At 34.2% G+C, this 22,750-nt stretch overlaps 1 protein-coding gene across 5 annotated transcripts in view; it reads left to right on the top strand.

The window, feature by feature from the left end:
• Positions 1 to 22,750, top strand: part of RYR3 (ryanodine receptor 3) — a 282,481-nt gene that overhangs the window by 189,873 nt on the left and 69,858 nt on the right. For all 5 annotated transcript variants that reach the window (XM_009283662.2, XM_009283665.2, XM_009283664.2 and 2 more), the window contains 14 exons: positions 1,440 to 1,603; positions 2,567 to 2,645; positions 4,045 to 4,134; positions 5,571 to 5,720; positions 7,344 to 7,406; positions 7,849 to 7,924; positions 8,095 to 8,218; positions 12,026 to 12,141; positions 12,430 to 12,497; positions 13,333 to 13,454; positions 15,708 to 15,757; positions 16,459 to 16,519; positions 17,562 to 17,800; positions 18,782 to 18,863. In XM_009283662.2, the coding sequence (XP_009281937.1) occupies positions 1,440 to 1,603; positions 2,567 to 2,645; positions 4,045 to 4,134; positions 5,571 to 5,720; positions 7,344 to 7,406; positions 7,849 to 7,924; positions 8,095 to 8,218; positions 12,026 to 12,141; positions 12,430 to 12,497; positions 13,333 to 13,454; positions 15,708 to 15,757; positions 16,459 to 16,519; positions 17,562 to 17,800; positions 18,782 to 18,863 (1,484 nt within the window). The remainder of the gene's footprint in view (positions 1 to 1,439; positions 1,604 to 2,566; positions 2,646 to 4,044; positions 4,135 to 5,570; positions 5,721 to 7,343; positions 7,407 to 7,848; positions 7,925 to 8,094; positions 8,219 to 12,025; positions 12,142 to 12,429; positions 12,498 to 13,332; positions 13,455 to 15,707; positions 15,758 to 16,458; positions 16,520 to 17,561; positions 17,801 to 18,781; positions 18,864 to 22,750) is intronic.

Below are 22,750 nucleotides of genomic sequence, written 5' to 3'. Positions count from 1 at the left end.
GCCCTGCCAATTCATGAGCAATGATCCTTTTCCCCCTGTGAGACAGCTGGACTCCATCTGCCGCCAGCAGGCCCGGTGCCGTGTAAACCTCCCCATGATCAAAAAAACCAAAATTCCGCCGATGGCACCAGCCCCTGAGCCACGTGTTGATCAGGTGTGTTTTCCTGTTCCTTTCACTATTCTTCCCTGCCACTGTAGGGATTGAGGAAAACACTACCTGTGCTCCCGATCCTTCAACCAGTCGCCCCAGTGCCCTGAAGTCCCTCTTGATCACTGCAGGACTTCTCTCTGGAACCTCATCACTGCCAGCCTGTATAACCAACAGCGGGTAGTAGTCGGAAGACCGTACCAGACCAGGGAAATTCAGCATTTTCTTGACACGAAGTGGTCATTCAGATTTATAGAAGCATATAGTCTTTCTATTTCTAATAATGAAGCAAGAGAAATATTTTTACAGTGTAATTTTTTTTTCCTATAAATGCTTGATCAGTACCTGTGTTGTAACATCAAAAAGATTCCTGTGCTATCTGAGTAAAACTTTATTAAATAATTATAACAACATCAAACTCTTGCACTGTAGTGTTCATCAGTAGATCTTAAAGCCTTTTAAAGCTGTATCATTATGCCCATTTTATAGATGGGGAATCTGAAAGATAGAGAAGAAATTTATTTATTTTTTTGCTAAGCATACTAAGAATGTTGTTTGAGAGCTGGAAGGAGAACCTTGGCCTACAGTGATCTGCTGTTACTTCCTCTAGCACATGTTTTTTATAATCTAGTGTGTAACAATTGACCTTGAATATGTTTCATGGCAAGTTACTAAGGATAGATTCTTCAAATGTAATTCCACCTTATATTTTTATATATCAAGTACTTCTGTGTTCTCTCCAGAGCTAAAATGACTGTTTAGAAGACCAAATGCGCTAGTTCACCTCTTAGCAGGACAATTTTGAAAAATAATTAACTGACTTTGCTACAGTAAAACACGATTTCCTTTAATCAGCACGATTTAAACTGAAATAAATTAGGGGAAAAGAGGGAGAAATGACAATGGCTTCTGCAGTTAAGATAGCAATTAGTCATTTTAGAACTAAGAAAATATTTTATAGATGATAACTATAACTAGGCAAACAACCCTTGACCCTTCCTATGTAGGCCTTAATGGCCCAAAGAAAGCTTAAGAGTCATACTTGTATTGTATATACTTATACAAGTGTCAGAATACTCATGTTAATTTGAATAGTCTTAAAAATGTATCAAGTTGATATCAAGAAAAACAGATGTCATGCAGCAATAATTTTGCTCTATGCTTAACTTTTAAATGTGCTTTACTGTTCGTTTGCATCTTCTAATATTTGTACATATGGCTGCTTGGTTTTCACTAACATTTTGCATGTTTTTCTATTGGATTTTCCAACCAGTTCCTATCTCTCCTGCAGAAGTATGATCCAGAGCTCTTTCGAATGGCTTTGCCTTGTCTAAGTGCTATAGCTGGTGCCTTGCCCCCTGATTATTTAGATACACGAATTAGGTCAACTTTGGAAAAGCAGACTTCAGTGGATCCAGAAGGAAATTTTGATCCCAAACCTGTCAGCACAGCAAAGTGAGTCATATAAATCATAGTGATTTCCTTTCTTTAAATATTTTTATACTATTCCTTATTAACATACTTTTCTCCTCTGTAGGGAGAGTTGGCTGGTGACTAACTTCTTAATGGTATTAGTACTTTTCAGAAGGAGTGTAGGGATTTGCTTCCTCCTGCCACATACTTCACTGCAATATATCCTGTTTACCAGATATAAAACATATTCTTCTCAGCACTGTACAGACGTTAAATATTTCCGCATTATATCTGCAGAGTACATAGTAAATTCTATATTTACTATGTACCCTATTACCTAATAGTTCAAATGTTTGGGATATATACACCTATAATACATTTGATACTGTCATTATTTAGAGTGTGCTTATGACAAATGATACAAGATCATCAAAATCTGGTAAGTGATTCAATTGGCCTATTGCCCGATTTTTCTAAAATCTTCACTTAGTTTTGAGAATTGATCTGTAGCAACCTGATAACGGCAAAACAAGCAGATCATATGTAATGATTTAATAGAGACATGGCCTTCCTAGTAATCTTGTGCTTTTAAAATACAGATTTCTAATACTTTTATATTCAAGAACTGAGGATCACTAGTTGATTCTTGCTATTAAAGTCTTTGCCCTCCATCATTATGCAATGTGAAACATCCATACTGATATTAAGAATTACCAAGAAAAATACCTGTAGGTTATGGTGAAGCAGGTTTTTTTTTTGTTGTGATTTCAGTTGCTAATAAGTGCAACTGTTATGTATTTGAAGATTCCCTCTAAATGCTATTATAGCTCTGTTTTGTTTTGTGGCATTTCTTCTAAAGAAAATGGAATTGCAAAGCCAAATATTTGTCTTGTCTTCATCTGGAGGTGAAGCATTTTGATTAGTGCTGTATTATACTGACATATTTTTCATAAATCAGACTGCAGTAACTTATGATTGAATGACCATACTCCCCTTTGTTTACAGCCTTGTACTTCCTGAAAAGTTGGAATATATTGTCAGCAAGTATGCTGAACATTCCCATGATAAATGGGCCTTTGATAAGGTAGGAATTATTTTAAGACTGGCAACTGCCAGAAAAGGACTAGTAAATAATACCTGGGGTGAATATTGAAAGAAAAACTGGACAGTTTAACTGATAGGCCTTTGTTTGGAGTGCATTAATGTCTGCATTTTTCTTTAGGGTTATGTGGAAGAAATCTTTTGCTCAAGAAACTGCATTGAATTTTGTCACTTTTTCAAAGTAGACAGAATTTATTAGGACAAAGATTTGAGGGGAATGAAAAAGGGGCGCTTGGTTTGATTTGGGTTTTGTTTTCTTTTCTTTTAAGTAAAAATATATAGATCATAGCTTCACTTTGCCTGGTAATGACGTTTTTTGACTGGGAGTCACAAAGACTCAATTTTACTGCAGCAGCTCTGTGATCTAAGAGAGTACCTGTGAAGTCTAATGTCCTTTTTTTTATTTCAGAAAATGTAGTTGTAGCTTTTCTTTCATTTTAGCTTTAAGAAGGCTGTTATGTATTTCCTCTATAATTTTCCAAGAGCTCTGTCACTGTGTTGTGTTTCTGTTTCACTACTTCAAAATAGCTATAAGACAAGACAATATATACTAAGTGATTTTTTATATCTTTTTTAATGTTACAGTCAAACATTTTATAAAGGCCTTTTTAGCGTTACATTTTGCAAATAGATTTTAATGTTAATAAATATAACTTTTAGAGTTAAATTTGAGCAAAATGAAGTTTGATGGAGTTGTTGCAGTTTTTGATAACTATGTTGGAAGTGTTTGGATATGAGTAACTCATTCAACCCAAGTATGAATTTTAAACTGCTTTCATTCAAGGAAAAATATAGAGGTGGGGTTAAGTAATTTATTATAATAATTAATAACAAATTAATAACAATTTAATAGAAAAGTTATATAGAAATAACAATTCTGTTGTGTGGCGCTATGTATGCAAATTTATAGAGAAAGGTGTACATATATATGGATATGTAAATATACACACATTAATCTCAATCCATAAATTTCAGTTTAATAAATATTGTTTAAGGTAAAGGATTCATTAAAGTTACGTTCTTTAGTGCTTGATCTGTTAGCATTACGTTTTCTTCTCTGCGTTGCTGACTTCAGCCTCCCAGAGAATAGAGACACTTTTGTTACCTTAGCCAGTACCGTCTTAATGCATCAGCCTGTTTGAAAGGGGCCAATGTATATTAGGCTCAGAGCTGGTTGCATGAGACTTACTACTCACAGATAGCATCTAATCTGGGCCATGTTTTGTTCCTGTGTATCCACAGAAGGATTTAACAGAAATTTCTTTGGCACTGAGTAGCTATTGGAGTAGATTAGCAGTTCAATATGACAAACTAAACTGGCCAGTTTGCTGTTACTCATCTATGTTGTTCTCATCTTATTTCAGTATATTTATTTTTTTCAGACTAATAGCGGATGGAAATATGGTGTTTCACTGGATGAAAATATGAAGACTCACCCGTTAATAAGACCTTTCAAAACTTTAACTGAGAAGGTAATGGAGGAAATTTCAGCTGCAAAGTAGATTGATTTGTGTACTTTTTAAAATCCATTTCAAATATATGCTATAAAAGGAAGAGAGACAAACTAGAATTCTTACAGTTAAGAATAGCAACATCTATGTGCTAAAGTGGTTGTTTAGTTAATCTTACACAGTTTTGTATAATTTGCTTCTGTTAGGCAGTCTTCATAGGCCTGGGCCAATTTGTATTCAAAGTATCAATAGCACAGGGTTTTTAGGCCTTCATGGATGAGGAATGACTGGCGGCAACTCATGGGTTTTAAATGAAAGTGTAATTTAACATATCTGAAGGCAATTTTGTCTTCAAGAAAGATGGTAGAAAAACTTAAAGAAAACGTAGGAGATGCTTCAGCTGAAAATGGGGAAAAACATTGAAACTATTTTGAATGTGGTTTTTTTTTTAATTTCTTGACTAGGCTTAAATGTCTTCTAGTTGTCAGAACAGTGAACTGAATTTGAATTCTGTTACATATTTTTGCAATGATTCAGTAGGCGACTCAAATAAGTCAATTACATTTGTCCCTCTTTACCACACTTTTCCTGTTCAGAAAATGGAGATGACAAAAATCAAGAGGGATTCAAAATGTTTAATTTCCCAAGGTTTGTAAATTGCTTTGAAATCTTCAGAGAGGAGCTGAAGAATTGTTGGTTGAGTTGTTATTAAAGCAGTTCAAAGAGAATTTTCTGAATTGTCTCAGATTAGAACTTTTGAACCTAAAAATCAGGTCTTTCCACAAAAACTGTCATGTTAAGTAACTGTCATAAAAATTCTTATTTATGGTAAGAACTGAAATACTTTTATTAGGTTGATTTGAGAAGTTTTAATATGACATACTCAGAATTTTCTTTGCCACAACTTTTCAGATTTTCTATAACACCTTTACTTTTCAAAGAAGTGTTGGAATACAGGCTGTTCCCTAATTTTTTATCGATAGCTGTATTTATATGAAGAGGTGTATAGATCAGTAATGTTCTCTATCCATGAATAGATATAAATATAGGAAGACTAAAAAAAGGCCTCGTGTGCTGATGCGTTCAAATGTACATACTTGCCTAACTAATTTCATTACACTTGTAGTGCCATCAATTTTTTGTTATTTTGGGCTGGAGGATTCAATGAATAAGTTTCCAGGTACAAACTACATTATTGCTCCAGAGCTCGCTTGAGTGCTGTTAGTTTGTAACACATATCCCAGCAATAAATGCCACTAAGAATAAAACAAAAAAATTTGTAAGTATTTTAAAACTTCTTTCTCATGTAAAAAGAACTATATCGTGTCTTCAGATATAATATACAAATTCTGTTTACTTTTGTGGCATGTGGCTATTTATGAAGAAGGACAGAGTATTGTTATTGAGTTTTTGCTACTTCTTAAATACAGAGAAATTTTACATTATTTTCTTCAAAGGAAAAGGAAATTTATCGTTGGCCTGCCAGAGAATCACTGAAAACCATGCTGGCCATGGGATGGAGCCTAGAAAGGACCAAGGAAGGAGGAGAGGCAATAATACATCAGCGTGAAAATGAAAAGCTCCGCAGCATATCTCAGTCTAGCCAGGTAAGGCGGAATTGCTTAAATTTACAAAGCAAAAGGCTTGTTTGTTAATTTACTAAGAAATTTTACAAAATTATGTTAATTTTATATTCTTTTTACTTAAAAAAAACTTTTAATGTTAGAGTTCTGAGATTGGAAGTCATGTCACTATAACGAAAACTGTACAGTAACATTAAAGAGGGGATTGCAAAAAGACAACAACTTTTAAGACGATAAGGCTGTCAGAGACCATATCTATTCATTTTCTCAGAAGACCTGAAGAGAGGTTTCATATAGTCATTCAAAGAACACATGGCAGAGTATTTAAAGCCTTTCATTTTATAATAAGTAAATCTAGGAATTTTCTTTTTTGGTCAAACAGAAGAGCCTGAAATGGGCTTTTGTCAAGATTATAATTATGACTGACAAATAAGATTGCACATTTAATACTTTTTGTTAAATCTACAGGCAAAATTTGCAGGTAATTATATAGTCCCTAGCATTTTGATGTGATATAGACTATTTTTTTCATTTGTAGTTTTTTGTAATAGCATGTTGAGACTGCTGCTCAATATGTCTGTGTCTTGGAGCAGGGAAAGCTGTTTAAAACTGTGACAAGTGTTGGGGATTTTTTATTGTACCCCTTGAGGTGAATTAAACACACATATGTGCTTAAATATAGTGAGATTTAATGAGCAATGCATTGGGCAGAGTCCTACTGCCATAAGCAGTTCTGCAAGGAGTGTGCAAATATGTGTGACAAGCTGATTCCTTATATACATTTGCACCAGCACTGATCCTGTGAGCATCAGCATCAGGCACCTTAACCCTGTGTTGAGTTCATTCCCCAGCACCAGTTTTGCTTACCAAAAGTGGCCCTTGAGCACTCTGTTACAGGACAATACTTCAGCTTTTCTTATCTCTTCAGCAAACTTCACTCCCTTACAGGGAGTCCTTCTGTCTCTGGCATCTTTGCTTCCAGCCAGTTGAACGTGTTCTGCATTTGGACCTTCTTGCCCAAGAAGATGCATAATAAATACATGATTAAGTAGAGTATTTCAGCACATGTTTAACTTCAGTACATGATTGAAATCACTGATTTATATGTGACCGTTCACATTTAACATATGCCTGATAGGTTTGTTGCATGGGAGCTTTCACACTTTAAACATTTAAAGACTGCATAAATATATCACACTCCTCCTTTTTCTTAGTCTGTAAATTCCACGAGACAATAATCTATTTTAACTTTTTGTTGTGATGTCTTGTCTTTAGTATATGATTTAGTCAGGCTGTTGCCACACTGTTCTGTCATGTTTTGAAGGCACATCTTGTATGCCTCATGACTGGTCTCCTCTCTTAGGCTGAAAAGCATAGTTCTTAGCAGCTTGCCATCTGTTGCGAATAGAGAGATCTAAGTATCTGCAGCAACCTTCTTATTTCCACATTAGCAGATGTATTCTGTTAATCACCCTGTGTATCTTCAGCACATTGCAAAACAAAAGGTGAACACAGTTTCTACAAGAAAGTTTAAAAATGTGAATGATTTTACTCTAATCAGATCAACAACAGAGATGTTGCAGTTGAATATTTGATTCTTTTATCGAAAATACTTTATCAGAAAATAATTCTCTTTTTTTCCCACAGGGAAATGGGTATAGCCCGGCACCACTTGATCTCTCTAATGTGGTGCTTTCTAGGGAGCTTCAGGTTTGTATTTGTGTTTTGCATATGTTGTGCTGAAAAGAATTAATAGCTTTGGGTTTTTATTATTGAGGAGTTGAATTTTGTCAGGATTTATGAGTATATTTGTGACTCTGGTTGCGATATGCTGTTGTAGAAAGGTGCGTGCCATACTATTTACATGTTTAAAGAAGAGATTTCTGCTGTTTATCCCATTGGTGCTTCCTGAGTTCCTAGAAAAATCTATCATGAAGCCAGGGAAGGAGTTGTAAACAGCATGTGATATATGTGTATCCTGTGCCTGTGCTGACTTCAAAGAACAGCTGAATACAGAAATGACACTTAACTGTAATGTTTCTTTACCACAAGAGTGTTGACTTTACTCAAGACTGTAAAATTATGTAGAATTACAGAATTTTTAATTGTCACCTTTTAATTTTGCATCTTGTTTTTTCTGATGGTAATGTAGGGAATGGTTGAGGTAATGGCAGAAAACTACCATAATATATGGGCCAAAAAGAAGAAAATGGAGTTGGAAAGCAAAGGTAAGCCAGAATCTTGTGAACCACACAAAAAAAGACAAGGAAAATGAGGGAGAAGAAACAGTCTGAAAGAAGGCAGTGTAAGACAATCAAAATTGAATAGTTCCTTTTTGTACTTGAAGCAAAATAAATCTTACAGTAGAAAAACTTACAGTTCTTTCAACTTACTAAAGGTGGAGGTAGTCATCCTTTATTGGTACCTTACGACACATTGACAGCCAAGGAGAAATCAAGGGACCGTGAAAAGGCACAAGAGCTGTTTAAATTCCTTCAAGTCAATGGTATAATCATATCTTGGTAAGTTGCAGATGTTTTTGAGATACTTGCTTACATTCAGTGCACAAACCATAATGATTGCTTTTATCTCACTGCAGCCTGTTAGTTATTAACATACTTACCATTTGGCATATCTTCTGTAAATCAGAGTCTTTGTTATTTTTAAGTTCAGAAAGACCCTTCTGAAATAGTGTAGACAGGTAACATTTTTAATAAGTACGTGATCACAGTAAATACAAAATGAAACCATAGTATAATTAAATGAGCAGATGATTCAAAACTTCTAAATTAGCAGCCAGCAGTGTCAGTAAGGATCATGAGAAAATAAATCTGAGGTCTGATACTGAAACACATCTATGTAAAAGTGCTTTTTAATCTAGTTTTTAAGAAAAATCTTGGTTTGAGTTCTGTGAAGCAGTAATACAAAGTGGCTATTTTGTGGGCATTTCATCCTTAACTTCTGCTCATGCAGAAGTGCAGACTTCATTAGTTGTACTCTAACTTGAATTGCTGTGTCTGGAAGGAAGCTGGCCTGTGGGGACTTACACTGTCAATGAAATTAAAATAACTTATTATGCTGTATTTTTGGCTTTATATGATGGAATTGTGAGTTACTATACTATAACTATCATCTTTTATTGTATGTGAAACACCTGAGCACATAGGAAACTGAAATTTTGCTGGCATTAAGCATTTTTGTAAACTAAACTCTATTCATGAACAAATTTTTCTGTACATGCATGAAGTCAGATCTTACTTGTTTTTGTTCATTTCTGCTTTTCAAGTCTGTATCTCTAGTGAAAGTATCCACTCAGAAATTTATACAAATTGATTATTAGGATCTGCAAAAGGTAACTTTGTTGGCTTCAATAATTAATAACATTTCTTAAGATATTAGAAGACAGCTTTAAATATACATTTCTGCATCACTACAGAGAAAAATTCCCTCCTGCCACATATGTAGGCTCTCAGCCTGAAACGAAAATGTAGGTATGCCACCAAACATTTTTATATCCTCCATAATTGCTTTAGAGCCATTAAATAAGAAAAACAGGTTAAATTCCTGCAAATGAATGGTCCTTTGAAACACCAATGGAATTGCTCAAATATTAGTTTTAATATCTCTTTTCAGCTGCATCTCTTTGGGTTAGGAAGACAATGTTTTCGGTGTTAACTAATGGGACAAGTCAAACTCTATGGGGTATGGGCAAAGAGTTTGCAGTAATTGTCTATATCAGAGTGAATCAAGATTATCCTCTTCTCAGTTTTTTCTTCAGATGAATATATGCATATTTTAAGAATACATAAAATCTTTTGAAGTACTGATTGCAATTATCACATTTCCAGAATGTCATTCTTAAAAACATTGGACTAATCATTAAAACATCGAAATTCTTTATAATTGGAAACATATAAGCGGCACAGTGTGTGTACTTTGCATATTACCATCTGCTTCTGTTTTGTTTTTTGCTCCTCTTTCTTTGTTGAGAACACTTTTGAAGCACTTTTGGGTGTTTATGACATACAGATAAATCTCTCCGGCCTTACTCAAGTATATGTTAGAAACAACATGGTATTTTGTTCAGCATCTTTAAACCTCTACAAGTTCTTTTGATGTCGCCTTTGTTATTTAACAACTACCAATGTCTTTCAATATTTAGGAAAGTACATGTAATCTCTTAGCAACCATGACTTACTATAAACACAAAAAGAGAACATTTACAGTGATCTCACTGAAAATACAGATAAATACTTAGTTTCATTATCCTCTGTGAGAGTGAGGCAGCAGGAGATGCCTGTCAACCATATGTAGCTGTTAAGACATACCAAATCATTTGATTACACGTGTGATATATCAATTAATAGGAGGTCATAAAAGTATATAAACTAGGACTCTTCAAATAAAATGTTTTGTTTTGTTTTGTTTTCAAATGAAACTGTAAGGTGGGAGGTTAGATTCCTTTTATGTTTATCTGTAAAATGGGACTGGAACATATTCCTTGGTTCCCTGGTTCTGTTCCCCCAGACTATAACTGTTCCTCACCTCTTACCCATGTTCTGACATGGTCAAGAACATACACTTTAGTATTAGATGTTTTTGTTGTTAAAATTTCTGCTGCATCAGCCTTCTCCCACAGAATTACTTTTTTCCTTGGATTCACCTCATAGCTGGGATGGAATAACCCCAGCAATAGGGAAATTGAGCCTGACAGCATCTATGCAGAAAAGCACTTCAAATTCTGCAAATTGAGCGTGCATCAGGAGTGTGTCCTTGTGATGATGAAGGCTGACTGCATACTAGGCTGTAAGTGTAGTCTGCAGGTTGATGGAGGTGATATTTTTCCCCTTCCATTTTGCTATCATGAGACTGTATCAGGAGTATGTTGTCCAGTTTTTGGTTCACCAATGTTAAGGAAGACATTGACAAAAGAGTTAATCAAGTGCAGAGCCACCAAGATGCTTCAGGGATTGGCATGCATGTCATGCCAGGAGAGGCTCTGAGGAGAGGCTAGATTTTTTCAGTATTAAAACAGAAAGCTACAATGGGATTTTACTACTGTCTTCAACTACTTAATGCAAGGTTACAGAGATGATGAGGTCAAACACTATCTCCTCAAAAGTAACAAGTTGTTACAAGGGAAATTCCCGTTAGATATATGAAAATATTTCACCCTTATTTTTTCACAGTGAGGGTGGTCAAACATTATAGTAGGCTCTCCAGAGTCATTATGAGATTTCAATCCTTGAAGATACTCAGTACATTATTGGACAAGGTCCTGAGCAACCTGATCTAACTTTGGATTTGGCTTTGCTTTGAGATGGGACTTGGATCAGCTGACTTTCAGAGGTTCCCTCCAACCTAAATTTTTCTGTGATCCTAAAGAATTTTAGAATTTCAGTGAGGTAGGTTTCATTTGTATGAGTCATTATGAGATTTCAATCCTTGAAGATACTCAGTACATTATTGGACAAGGTCCTGAGCAACCTGATCTAACTTTGGATTTGGCTTTGCTTTGAGATGGGACTTGGATCAGCTGACTTTCAGAGGTTCCCTCCAACCTAAATTTTTCTGTGATCCTAAAGAATTTTAGAATTTCAGTGAGGTAGGTTTCATTTGTAGCTAAAATAAAATCTAATATTTTAAATCTAGGCATAGCCAACCACCCACATTTTTATTCCTCTTTTATACCTTGCATGCAGCAGTCATGATTTAGGTCATGAATTTATCTCAAAAAATAAATAATACATGCCTTTTTAGAAAGTATTGCATACTGTTGAAATTTTTTAAATACTTTGAATAGTATAGTAGTTTGCTACTTGCATTTAGGTTTTCATTTAGTAGCTTAAGTCATTTTTACTTCAGTCTTTCATAAAAATCAAAGACAAAAATGAAGTTTAATAGTGAATAATGAAATGAAGTGTAGTACTTAGACTGATTTTGTAAAGCTGTAATTGCTGACTTCCTAAACATTTGGCACTTTAATCTGCCAGCAGTAGAAATTGAGTGGCCAATGCATTGCTTTGTTAGATTCAAATGTACCATAGCTTCATTTGTGCAATAAGATAGCTCTCTGAAGTTCTTATCCTAAAATACATATATTTTTGATACTTTAATTCAAAGCTATTATACCTCTTAGAGAAACATGAACTGATTTTAACATTTCTTGCTATGCAGTTGATAACTAAGAGTTGCTATGGAAGGTCATTTTCTCCTTCTTATGAAAACTTACCATAATTAAAAGATAATAAGGAATGGAATGTTTCATATGTCATCATTTGTACTACTGTCATCATCAATGCTATTTCCCTTAATACTTTCTAAAACAGGGGTCTGAATGACATGGAGTTGGATGCTTCATCCATGGAAAAGAGGTTTGCCTTTAAGTTTCTGAAGAAAATTTTAAAATATGTTGATTCTGCTCAAGAGTTTATTGCGCATTTGGGTAAGCTGCAGATTTTATTTTGAAAATAATTAAAAGTGTTGGTATTTAAATATTTGGATTGATATGTTTAGATTTGTAGTAACCACTTTTTATTGCATTTAAGAAACTTAAATTCTGTCTTTTAATTTGCAGATTGAATTCTTGGACATCTGTAACTAGCTAAACTGTTTCTGCTGTTTTATTTGTATTTCAGCAAAACTAAGTTTGCAAGGCTATATCAAAGAGCTATTGTGTTATTTATTATTAGACAGCTTAGTATTCATGTCTGCCTTGATTGTATCCTTGCAGAAGCCATTGTAACCAGTGGAAAAACTGAAAAATCTCCACATGACCAAGAAATAAAATTCTTTGCCAAAGTGAGTGATTTAGTATTTCAAGTAATGTACATATACATTCCATTACACAGAACATAGAAATCTGTTATGTTAGAATGCTTTTCAGGTAATAGAAATATATCTTTCCCATTTTCTTCATGGTAAGTAATCAATTAAATGTTGTTAACAAATATTTAAAAATATCTTCAAAAATATTTCAATATGTTTGCTGGATTCAGATATTTCAAAATACTTCAATATATCTGCTCTACATGAGAGGGAACATAGAAATTAAAAGGCAGCTTATTTATTACATGCAATTAAATATTCTCACTGAACATATAAATTATTTCTGAAAATTTTTGCCTCGGTGTATCACTGAAGTGCACAGTATCATTTAATTAACAGGAAGAAGTATTCCTATGAATAGTAATTGTACACATTTGTGTTCCTAATAAGAAAAATGTTGTCAATAATCAGATTTGAAGTAAGGAACATTTAGGATTTAATTTAGGGTCTTAAAAAAAAAAAAAGCCCTCTCCCTTTATATCTGTACTGGACAGTTATGTAAATAGTGGAGAGGAAGGGTCCTCTTAGTTCAGTGATATTTATCCCTGTTGAATGTGAGAAGAGTAAGCTTGCAATATTAGATCCAAAATAGATAGATCTGTGTAACTCTGTTTATTATTTATGTAACTTTGAAGTAAAATTGTAAGACTTAAGATTTTAATTTATATGACTTTGTGTCTGAAATGAGAAAATAGAACTGTTACACGATTTCTAAAATTCTTTGAATGAACTTTGACCAATCAGAGCATTATTGCTACATTTACCGTTGTGCTCTGTGAAAAATACATTTTGTATCTGTATTTCTTAGGTTCTTTTACCATTAGTTGATCAGTACTTTACAAATCACTGCCTCTACTTCATGTCTTCTCCAACAAAAACACTCAGTAGCAGTGGATATGCATCAAATAAGGAAAAGGAAATGGTAGCAAGGTAAGTAGAAAATTAAGATATACACAGGAGGGTTCTATATAGATAATTAAAGGTCTCTTCTTAGATTAAAGAGAAAGATATCAAAAGCTCAGTTTCCTCAGAGAGAAAGTGAATAGTTTATTCTGTATCAGAATGACAGTGAATTCCTCATTTTAGTGTTCTTTAATATATAATTAATTAAGTATATATACTAGCTATATACATTATAATATATAATTGTGGATGATAACATCAAAAACATTAATAAATGATTCTGCGAGCAGTGGAACTAATAAAACTGAGTTTCTGATGGGTTTGTGTTTCATTGTGGATGGCAGTTTCTGGTTGAAGCTTATCCCACTCTTGGGTCATTTAAATGGTCTCACATTTAAATTTTCAGAGAGCAAAAAATGTGAAAATACCATGATACAGCTTTTTAGAGGTAATTATGGATTTTCCTTTCTGTATAAAATTACTTCTGCCCCCACACAAAAATTGCTGAAATTTAATAATTTTTAGACGTCTGTACTGTTTCAGATTTGTTTGGAATCAGCCATTCGACTCAAAGTTATTCTAGAAAACTTAATTAAAAAGAGACAGTTGCCTTTTAATTTATAATGTGTTGCCTTTACAAAAATATGAATTTCATTTTTCTGCAATTAACAGTTAAAAATTAATATTTAATTTGTTTTTAACGATGACTGTCGTCTAATATTTTTGTTGCCAATTTTTTTTCTCCCCATTAAAGGTGTGCTGCCAGTTATTTTATTTGGGAAATTTTGTATCATAATCTTTCAAACTGTATTTTACTCTCACGCTTTCTTACTTTAACTGTCAGTTTCTCAAATTTCTTTTGCTTTCCTTCACTATGTTGACCAGAGTTGACTACTTTTTCTAATGGAAGAGTAGATATAAAATTTGAAAGTAAAGGTTACTTACTCATTGTTACATAAGATCAGGCCTAGCACTGAACTTCCTAGATTCCATTCTTCAGTTTTTCTTCCAACGTATTTTTGTATTTCTCTAAATTATTACTACCCCTTTGTTTCCATCTTCTAGGTGGGTGGTAGTCCTTATATAGCAGTTGCCCGTAAGAGTGAGTGTTAAGTCCCTAAGATTCTGCTTTGCTGAGCTTTCAGATATATTATATACAAATGTGCAAGATAGTCCTCCAGCAGCTGAGAAAGTCAGCTCTGTTCAGGAGGATGGAAGTTTCATTTCGTTTCATTTCAATTTCATGCTTTGTCTCTGAAAACTCCTATTACTTCCCTAAAGTCAGTCAGGTCAGCTTAATAAAGCTAGAAAGATGCTTACTGGGGTTGTACAAAACACCTTTACAAAGGCACATGAACGAAGTTAGATGTCTAGCCTGCATATCTGCTATTATAAATTTAGAAATATCTTATAATTCTTTGTCCATTCTTCATTGAGAAAAGTGCCTATCAGTTATTTTCATCTTATTGGAAGTATGGTATTTCCATACTATTATGAAGATAACAATGACGATCTGTTGTTAGTAAGAGACCATACCAATTTCTAAGGTATATTTGCTTCATTTTGTTATGTCCTAATTCCATTTGTAAAGTATGCACATATGATAAACAAGTCTGCCTAGCTGTCTTTGTTTTCAGACGTTAAAGTAGCCCCTTTAATCTTTAGATTTGGTGATTATTCCTTTCTCTTAATTATCCTCTTATTTTGACAGATAGGTTAGATATGCAAGTTTCTGACATACTTGCCAGAAGCTCTTCTAGTCTGTATGTATTTCAGGATCCATCTTATCATCAGCAGTGGCTAAACACAGATTTATTTATTTACAAAGGATATCTTCACAAATTGTTTTAAATAGTATGAAGATTTGTAACGTTTGTTTCCTGCAGAATGCCAAGTAAAACACTAAAATGTTACTCAGTTTTTCTTGTTCTTACAAAAAAAATTCTTATTCAGAAATAATAGCTATAAAGAATGACTCAACCATATAATATGCAGTTGTTGGAAACCACTGTAATCAAAAGAAAGTTTCACATTTCAAGTTATCTCTGAAGTAGCGAAGCTTATAAAATGAGATAATTCAGAAGCTTCAAAAAGTTATTCTGCTTAATGCAGTTATTTGACTGACTGTTATCATCATGTATGATTCAAAATACACTTTCCAGGAACTACATTGTGTTTTCTTTTTCATATTCCTACTATCTTTACCTCATATTCTAAATAAATCTTTAATCTTTGTCTTGTCTTGTCTTGTCTTGCTCTTTCTGTTCTTTTCTACTTTAGCCTGTTCTGCAAACTAGCTGCTCTTGTTAGACATAGGATCTCACTTTTTGGTAAGTTGTTAAGAAAGATCTTGATAAAGTTAAAAATATAAAGAATGTGTAACCATTGCCGCTCTCTTACCTGAAGCTTTTCACAAGCTATAGGCAAAATTCTATAAAATTATGCATAAACTTCCAGTACAATTAGTGAGTGCATTGAACATGGCTCTGAAGCTAACAGTTAATAGAATATGTAAAGTGTTGGAGCAGGAAGAAATAGCAGCTTCCAGGATTTGCAGACTCCTTTAAAAAAATCTCATGCTTTTGCAGTTACTTTTAGCTTTTCAAAAGTCATCTTACACTAATTTTTTTGTTTTCTGTCATCCAACTGTTGAATCCAATAGATTAATTTATCAATAGGCTAGGGGTATGTAGGGAAAAATAACATACCTTTTTCAAAGGTATTGGTAAGAAAATTATAAAAGAAATGTAGGTACTACAAGATACAAAGTTCAGAATGTTGCAGGGGCAAGTGATGAAAATGAGCCATAAGTAGACACTAGTTATTCCTTTTAGTTCTCGTATGGAAATGGACTTAAGAAATTGAAAGTTAGTTCTAGAACCAGACCTAACTCTCCCTCCAGTGACCTAAGGTGGGAGACTTATGTCATGTCTTGTTTAACCTGTGCATCTCCAATAATGACATTTTGGATCATTAGATTATCCTACATTTTCTATACTATTGTGCTCTCATAGTATCTCTTTCTAACCAGGTAGTGATTCTGCTACAATGGTGAACTGCCTGCACATCTTAGCTCAGTCTCTTGACACACGGTAAGTTTGCAACATTTGTACCAACTACAAACTACGTAGGTGCCGCAGAGCTTTTCGGGAGCAGTTGGATTGTTTCTGTACTCTTTATTCCTTATTTGTAATTAATGATATTAGCAGTATCAATAATTCAGATATTGACCTCCATATTAGCAGATTTCGTCTAAAGGGTTTCATCTACATTTTTTTGTTCAATGCCTGTCATTAAAACATTGAAAATTTTTGTCACCCTTTCCAAGGGCATTTGAAGACTTTATTAGGAGACGTAAAGGACACAAACTTGGGAACTCTAAGTATTGATACCTGTAGATATTGAGAGAGTTTAGTGCATATTGGAAAATTTGGCATTAAAAGTATGCAGAATGTATTAATATATGGGCATAGTTACATTTGTTAACTTTCACTGTTTACCATTGAAATGCTTATGTAGATTAAAACACAAGCCAGGATAATTTTCTAATTTGAGCTGCTTTCTGGCCTGGTTATGTTATGCAGCAGCCTGACAACGAACTCATTGTGAATAACAACACTGGAAAGCTTCATTAAGGGGTTGGAGAAGAGTGCGAAAAAAAATTAAGGAATGGGACTGTGATGCTGGTATTGCAGTTGCATTTTCTAGATTTAGGGTGCTTTGAAGATAGGTAAGCATGTATCCTGACTTGCATACCTAGTTACTGTGGCTCCCATAAAATTTAGGAATTAAGAGTTATTTTTCTTGAGTGAATTGTACGGAGGAGCTTTCTCACCACCTATGACATTTGCTGAGAAGACATAATTTTATTTGAAAGCAGATCACAAAAACTGGAAAGGCAAGACTGAGGAAGCAAGTTCTTTGTTGTTATTATTTTGTATTAAATACTCCAAGCTAATTGTTGCTTATACTGCTATGTAGATGTAACTGTCCGTTTCAGTTCATAATGTAAAGTTTGCTGATACATGTGTGTATCTTCAAAGACTGATAGAATGTCACTAACATGTACATATATATATATACAACTACTAAAGATCAATGCAAAGTTAATATTTTTCCCTTATTATTTTTCAGAACTGTTATGAAATCAGGATCTGAGCTTGTTAAAGCTGGATTGCGTGCCTTTTTTGAAAATGCAGCTGAAGACCTGGAAAAGACTTCAGAAAATCTTAAACTTGGAAAATTTACCCATTCAAGAACACAAATCAAGGGTGTTTCACAGAATATCAATTATACTACGGTAGCATTGTTACCAATCTTGACATCAATTTTTGAACATATTTCACAATATCAGTTTGGAATTGATTTACTTCGTAAGTCTTTTATTTTATTTTTGCAGTTTATTGTGTTATAATAATACAAATGCTTTTTAGTAATGATTGCATGAATTCAAAGGATGAAATTCTGTTTTCAGTAACACACACATTTCCAGCATTAAATCTGAAATTAGCTGCATAGTACCTTATTTCTATTCCACGTTTAAAAATAATACTCAGTTATTCTATTATATTTATTCAATATATATATTATATTTATATTCAAGTTAATTATGTACAATATTTCTCCAAACATTGAGAGAGAGAAATTAAAATTTCCCCTTGAGTGTTCTCTTACCAACTGTGTGGATGAGACTAGTTTCCTATAGAAAATTAAATCATGCTTATTTTTGTTACATATTTTTACTTCATTAGACTAAAGGAGACAACTCATTATTAATTCTTTGTGGTTTTTTTCTTACATTTGAAAACCACTTTAGTTCTTTTATTTTAAATTTTTCTTATTTTTAGTATCATTTAGTTTAAAATTACTGAAATGCTTCCTTGAGATACAGCAATATGCTGTTCCAAAATTTTGTATGTATTTGGGTGATTACAGTTCCAAAGCAGAAGATAATTAAAAGATTGACATCCATGAAAAGACTTTCTTTAAAAAGGTGAGGAGCCTTTAGATCATGTTCCTAGAGGTTAGACACACAGACTGATGTCGTTTAGCTTAAAATTGTACTCTGCAAGAGTGATAACCTGCAATATCTTATTAGCAAGTATCTGCTGACCTCTTGGAATGTCTGATGATCTGTTAGGTTTTGGAATGAATGTAGATGACAGACCAGGTATCAGAGAAATTGAAGATAAATAACACGTGTGTGGAGTATTGACAACCTAGAACATTTAGTGATACTGAAAGTCTAAAAGTTTTAGACACCATTTATCAGATTGCCTAAAACAAATGTTTAATATTTGGAAAGTAGTCTTTAGCTGAATAAATACTGATAATCTACTCTTATTTTCCTCTAGTGGGTGATGTACAAGTTTCATGTTACAGAATTCTTTGTAGCCTCTATTCCCTTGGGACTGGGAAGAACATCTATGTTGAAAGGTACTGAGTGAAAAACTCAGCATGTAAAATTTTCTCTTCTTTAGGAGTGTGTTGTTTATGTAATAAAGCAGTTTGAATGAAAGGTGAATCTGAAACAGTGTGAGCATGTTTAAAATACACTGTAGCTGGAATGTAGTTGCCTATATCTTAAGAGTTCAATTCCATACAGAAAAAAGGCAACCCAAAACTAAAGAAAAGCAAACAACTCATTGAGCATATGGCAGTGTATCTGCAGGGAGTTTATTTTTCCCATAGGGAAAGCTAAATTTTTCGATGGGTTGCCATTAAGGTTACTAAAGTTTGGCTACTGCATGTTGCTGTGGTAAGTAGGCTGAGTACTAAGCAGGCTGCATCTGTCTCACACCTAAGTCTATACAGAGTTCTCAAAATAGTTGTCCTGAGCATAAAATCCTGAACATATGTAGAGCATTCTGACAGCCTTTAACTCTACAAAGGAAACCACTTTACCAGTTACTTGCATTTTAAGAAGAGTAGGGTCTACGATTCCTTTAAGCATCTAGTTGCCATGATATGTTCCAAGCCCTGGATTTTAGATCCTCTTCCATTAAAAGAGGCTCAAATCCATATCTGCTACTTCAGAAAAGAGAACCCTAATTGTTGGTCTGTCTGTCACAAGACGGGAGCCGAGGTAATCATAACCCTTCCTTACGCTTCTGAAGGCTTTAGGTTAGGCACTTTTCATGATCTTTCTTATAATGAAAAGTTTAAGATCCACAGGGCCTGAGAGAGAGATTTAAACTGGAGGAAATGCGACTCTGTACTCTGGTATGTAGGAATGCATGTAGCCTAGTATGAGGAATTCTGGCCTCCACTTCCTTCCTTCCAGAATTTATTCAATAATTCTTTCATGCAAAATGCAAGAGCTGTCTGGTGGACAGACTACCTCTTTCCTCCTACTCTGCATGCATGTACATGTGTGCACAAGCTCATTCTTGTGTATGTCCACATTCAGTCATTTGTACATCCATCACTAAATTACAAAGCTATACTCTTCCTTTCTTCTCTTTCTGGGCTTGAAAATCTTAAATACCCTTTGACACAGATCTGATAGGTAAAATAGGAAGTGCCTTACCCCTACTCTAACTAGCAGTCAGGGTCTTCTCACAGGAAATAAAAGGTGATTGTGTTTGAGTTGCCTTTCAATGAGAAGAGCTCACAGCATAGGCCTTCACTTGATTGGCAAGAGCTATAAGCACTGGACGGTTACATTAAACGTTGATGTTAGCATCATCACCTTTTCCTACTGCAGTTCTTAGAAGAGAAGGGTGATCAGATCAGATATATCCGAGGAAATGAATTAGTCTCCTAAGGCTGTGTGAGAGGTTTCCAACTGTGGATTTCATTTAGTTTAGTTTCCACTAGACTCACTCAGGCTCTCAAATTAAGGCTGTAGGCAGACATCAGTGTCTAGGTGGGAGGTAGGATTTCAAACACACTGCTCAGTATTTCAGCAAAACTTAGAAGTGAATGATTGAGCTGACTTGAACAGTTGTTCAAGTTAAACAGTGCTCAGATGTAGGATCAAAGTGCAGTTTTTCTTCTAGTGAATTTTGGCAGGGACATTAAGAAGTTTTACCTTCCATTGCAGGATGAGTCATAGTTCACTTTTCATAGGTGAACATCACTTTTCATGGCTGAAATAGTTCAGCTGATTCTACAAGACTCCTGGCTGCTGGGGCTCAGGACTAATACTAAGTTGGATTGCTGCTGCTGCCTTGTTGTGACAAACTTCCATTGTCAAAGGGTTTATCCTTTGTACAAAGAGTGTTGAGCTTGTTTAGGATGTTGGAGATGTTTCTGATTTCTCTGTGGACCTTGCTTCTCTAAATGTCTCTGTGGCTTATAAATGTTGAGGACTGGATGCAAAATGCAGTAGTCCTTGACTACTCTGAGCCCTAATGCTCTACTGGCAAGTGTAGTATTATTGCTATAGGCATTCTGACTATGAATTCTATACCCAGGTACCCATTTCTTTTCATTTACTGCATCAGAACTTTAGGTCCTAAATTTGGGGTCGAAAACTCCCTTTTCATACCCAGTACCCAAAAGTTGTATGTCCCTTTATGGTGTCTTGGTCTTTTCCTGGTTGGTTTATAGAAACACATTTCCAAAGGATTTTTAGCACAAATGATTGAATATCTGTATCAGCAATAAGAAATACAAACTTCTGCATAAGTTAAGAAATTAGAGCACTTTTTTTACATATGTAGTTAAATATGACAAAATTAACTGTTGTATTCAGTCATACATACATATTCAGATTGTTCAGTTTAAGACTTCAATTTGACCTGTTTGAGGCTTCTCAAAATAAGGACTGCCAAAGATGCATGAAAGTCTGTTTATAACAATGGTATAATAGGAAATGCTTCATGACTACCATCAGTGGGTGGTCTTTTATCTTGCTTTGGTTTTTCAAAGTCTAGATTGATTTGATTACATTTCAGGTGTTTTCCACTTCCTCCAAGACTTGCACATCAGCCTCTGACAGTTCTTCCTCATTCTTTGGAGTGAATGTTTCCAGTTAGTTGTCTTCCTAACATATTTTGTCTAAAGAGTTAATCTGGCTTTTCTTTAAGTACCTTTTACTCCATTAATTCTGTTGAACCATTCAGTTCCCTGAGTGATTTATTTTACATTATTTGTTTTTTATGTCAATGATTATCTGATCTGAAATTCTTTTTATCTTTTCTAATTTCTGTCCTGCAAAATTATAGGCTTTTCTGTGGTTTCTCATAGTTAGGACTTTCATATGACAGATAATAACTGTGCACTTAGAGTAATTTTCTTAGCCTTGTTGTATAATTCTTCATCTTCTCTTCTTTCGGCTTCTTGGTATCCTTTTTTCATATAGAAAGATGGGTATGCATTATGATATTGTCATGCATGTGATTAAATAGCCTCCCTGTATTTGATGTTAGTCTTTTCAAATTACTTTTTATATGTGTTCGTGTACATATGTATATATACACAGCAAGATTTTCCTTCTTGATCCAACAGAAGGCAAAGATGTAATAAAGTTTCCTTTTTAGGAAAATTTATGAAATCTCCTATATATATAATATTGCATCTTTCATTACAATTTAAATTGGAAGAGAACATTGCTGTGCTCTATAATATAGTAGGAATTCTGACATTATCAAAAAATTGTTTTTTAATGAAATGGTCTGTGGTTACTATCTGTGATACTAATGCCTCAGGTATTCTGTTGCAAAATGTTCACTATATGGATGGTCAGAACATAAGGAAAATGACATAGATATATAGGTGGAGCATATAGTTTCTTTTTAATTTTGTGGTAATATATTTCTGCATTTTCCATTTTGTTGATGGCAGTAAAACAACAGTAAACTGTAGTAATTCTGTACAGAGAACAAATGAGCATTCACCCTTGAAATAGAGTAATATTATGTGAATCATGTTACATGGAATACCCAAGTGAACAAAAATCCTTTTTTATAATGTTTTTCAATTATGTAAGGCCATTGCTTTTGCCAATTTTTTTTGTTTCTTCTGCAACAAAAGAAGTTGGAGCATATAGAGTTGCATATCTCTTCACATTCCAGCATGGTTGTGAAATAAAAATTGACAGAGGCAGTTGAAGATGAGGTAGTAGATGGGTCACGATCTTTGACTTTAAGTCATACAATGAGGAAGGCTTTGTTGACACAAAGGAATCTTAAAAATGTTGTTGTTATTCCTGGAAGTTGAACAATCACAGAATCATAGAACAGTTTGGGTTGGAAGGTTTAAAGGTCGGTCATCTAGTCCACCCCCTCTGCCATGGGCAGGGACATCTTCAACTAAATCAGGTTGCTCAGAGCCCCGTCCAACCTGACCTTGAAGGTTTCCAGGGATGGGGCATCCAC

Source organism: Aptenodytes forsteri, unplaced genomic scaffold (assembly GCF_000699145.1).
Source record: "Aptenodytes forsteri isolate BGI_AS27 unplaced genomic scaffold, ASM69914v1 Scaffold342, whole genome shotgun sequence".
NCBI lineage: Eukaryota > Metazoa > Chordata > Aves > Sphenisciformes > Spheniscidae > Aptenodytes > Aptenodytes forsteri.
This window is presented reverse-complemented; position numbering and strand designations above follow the sequence as displayed.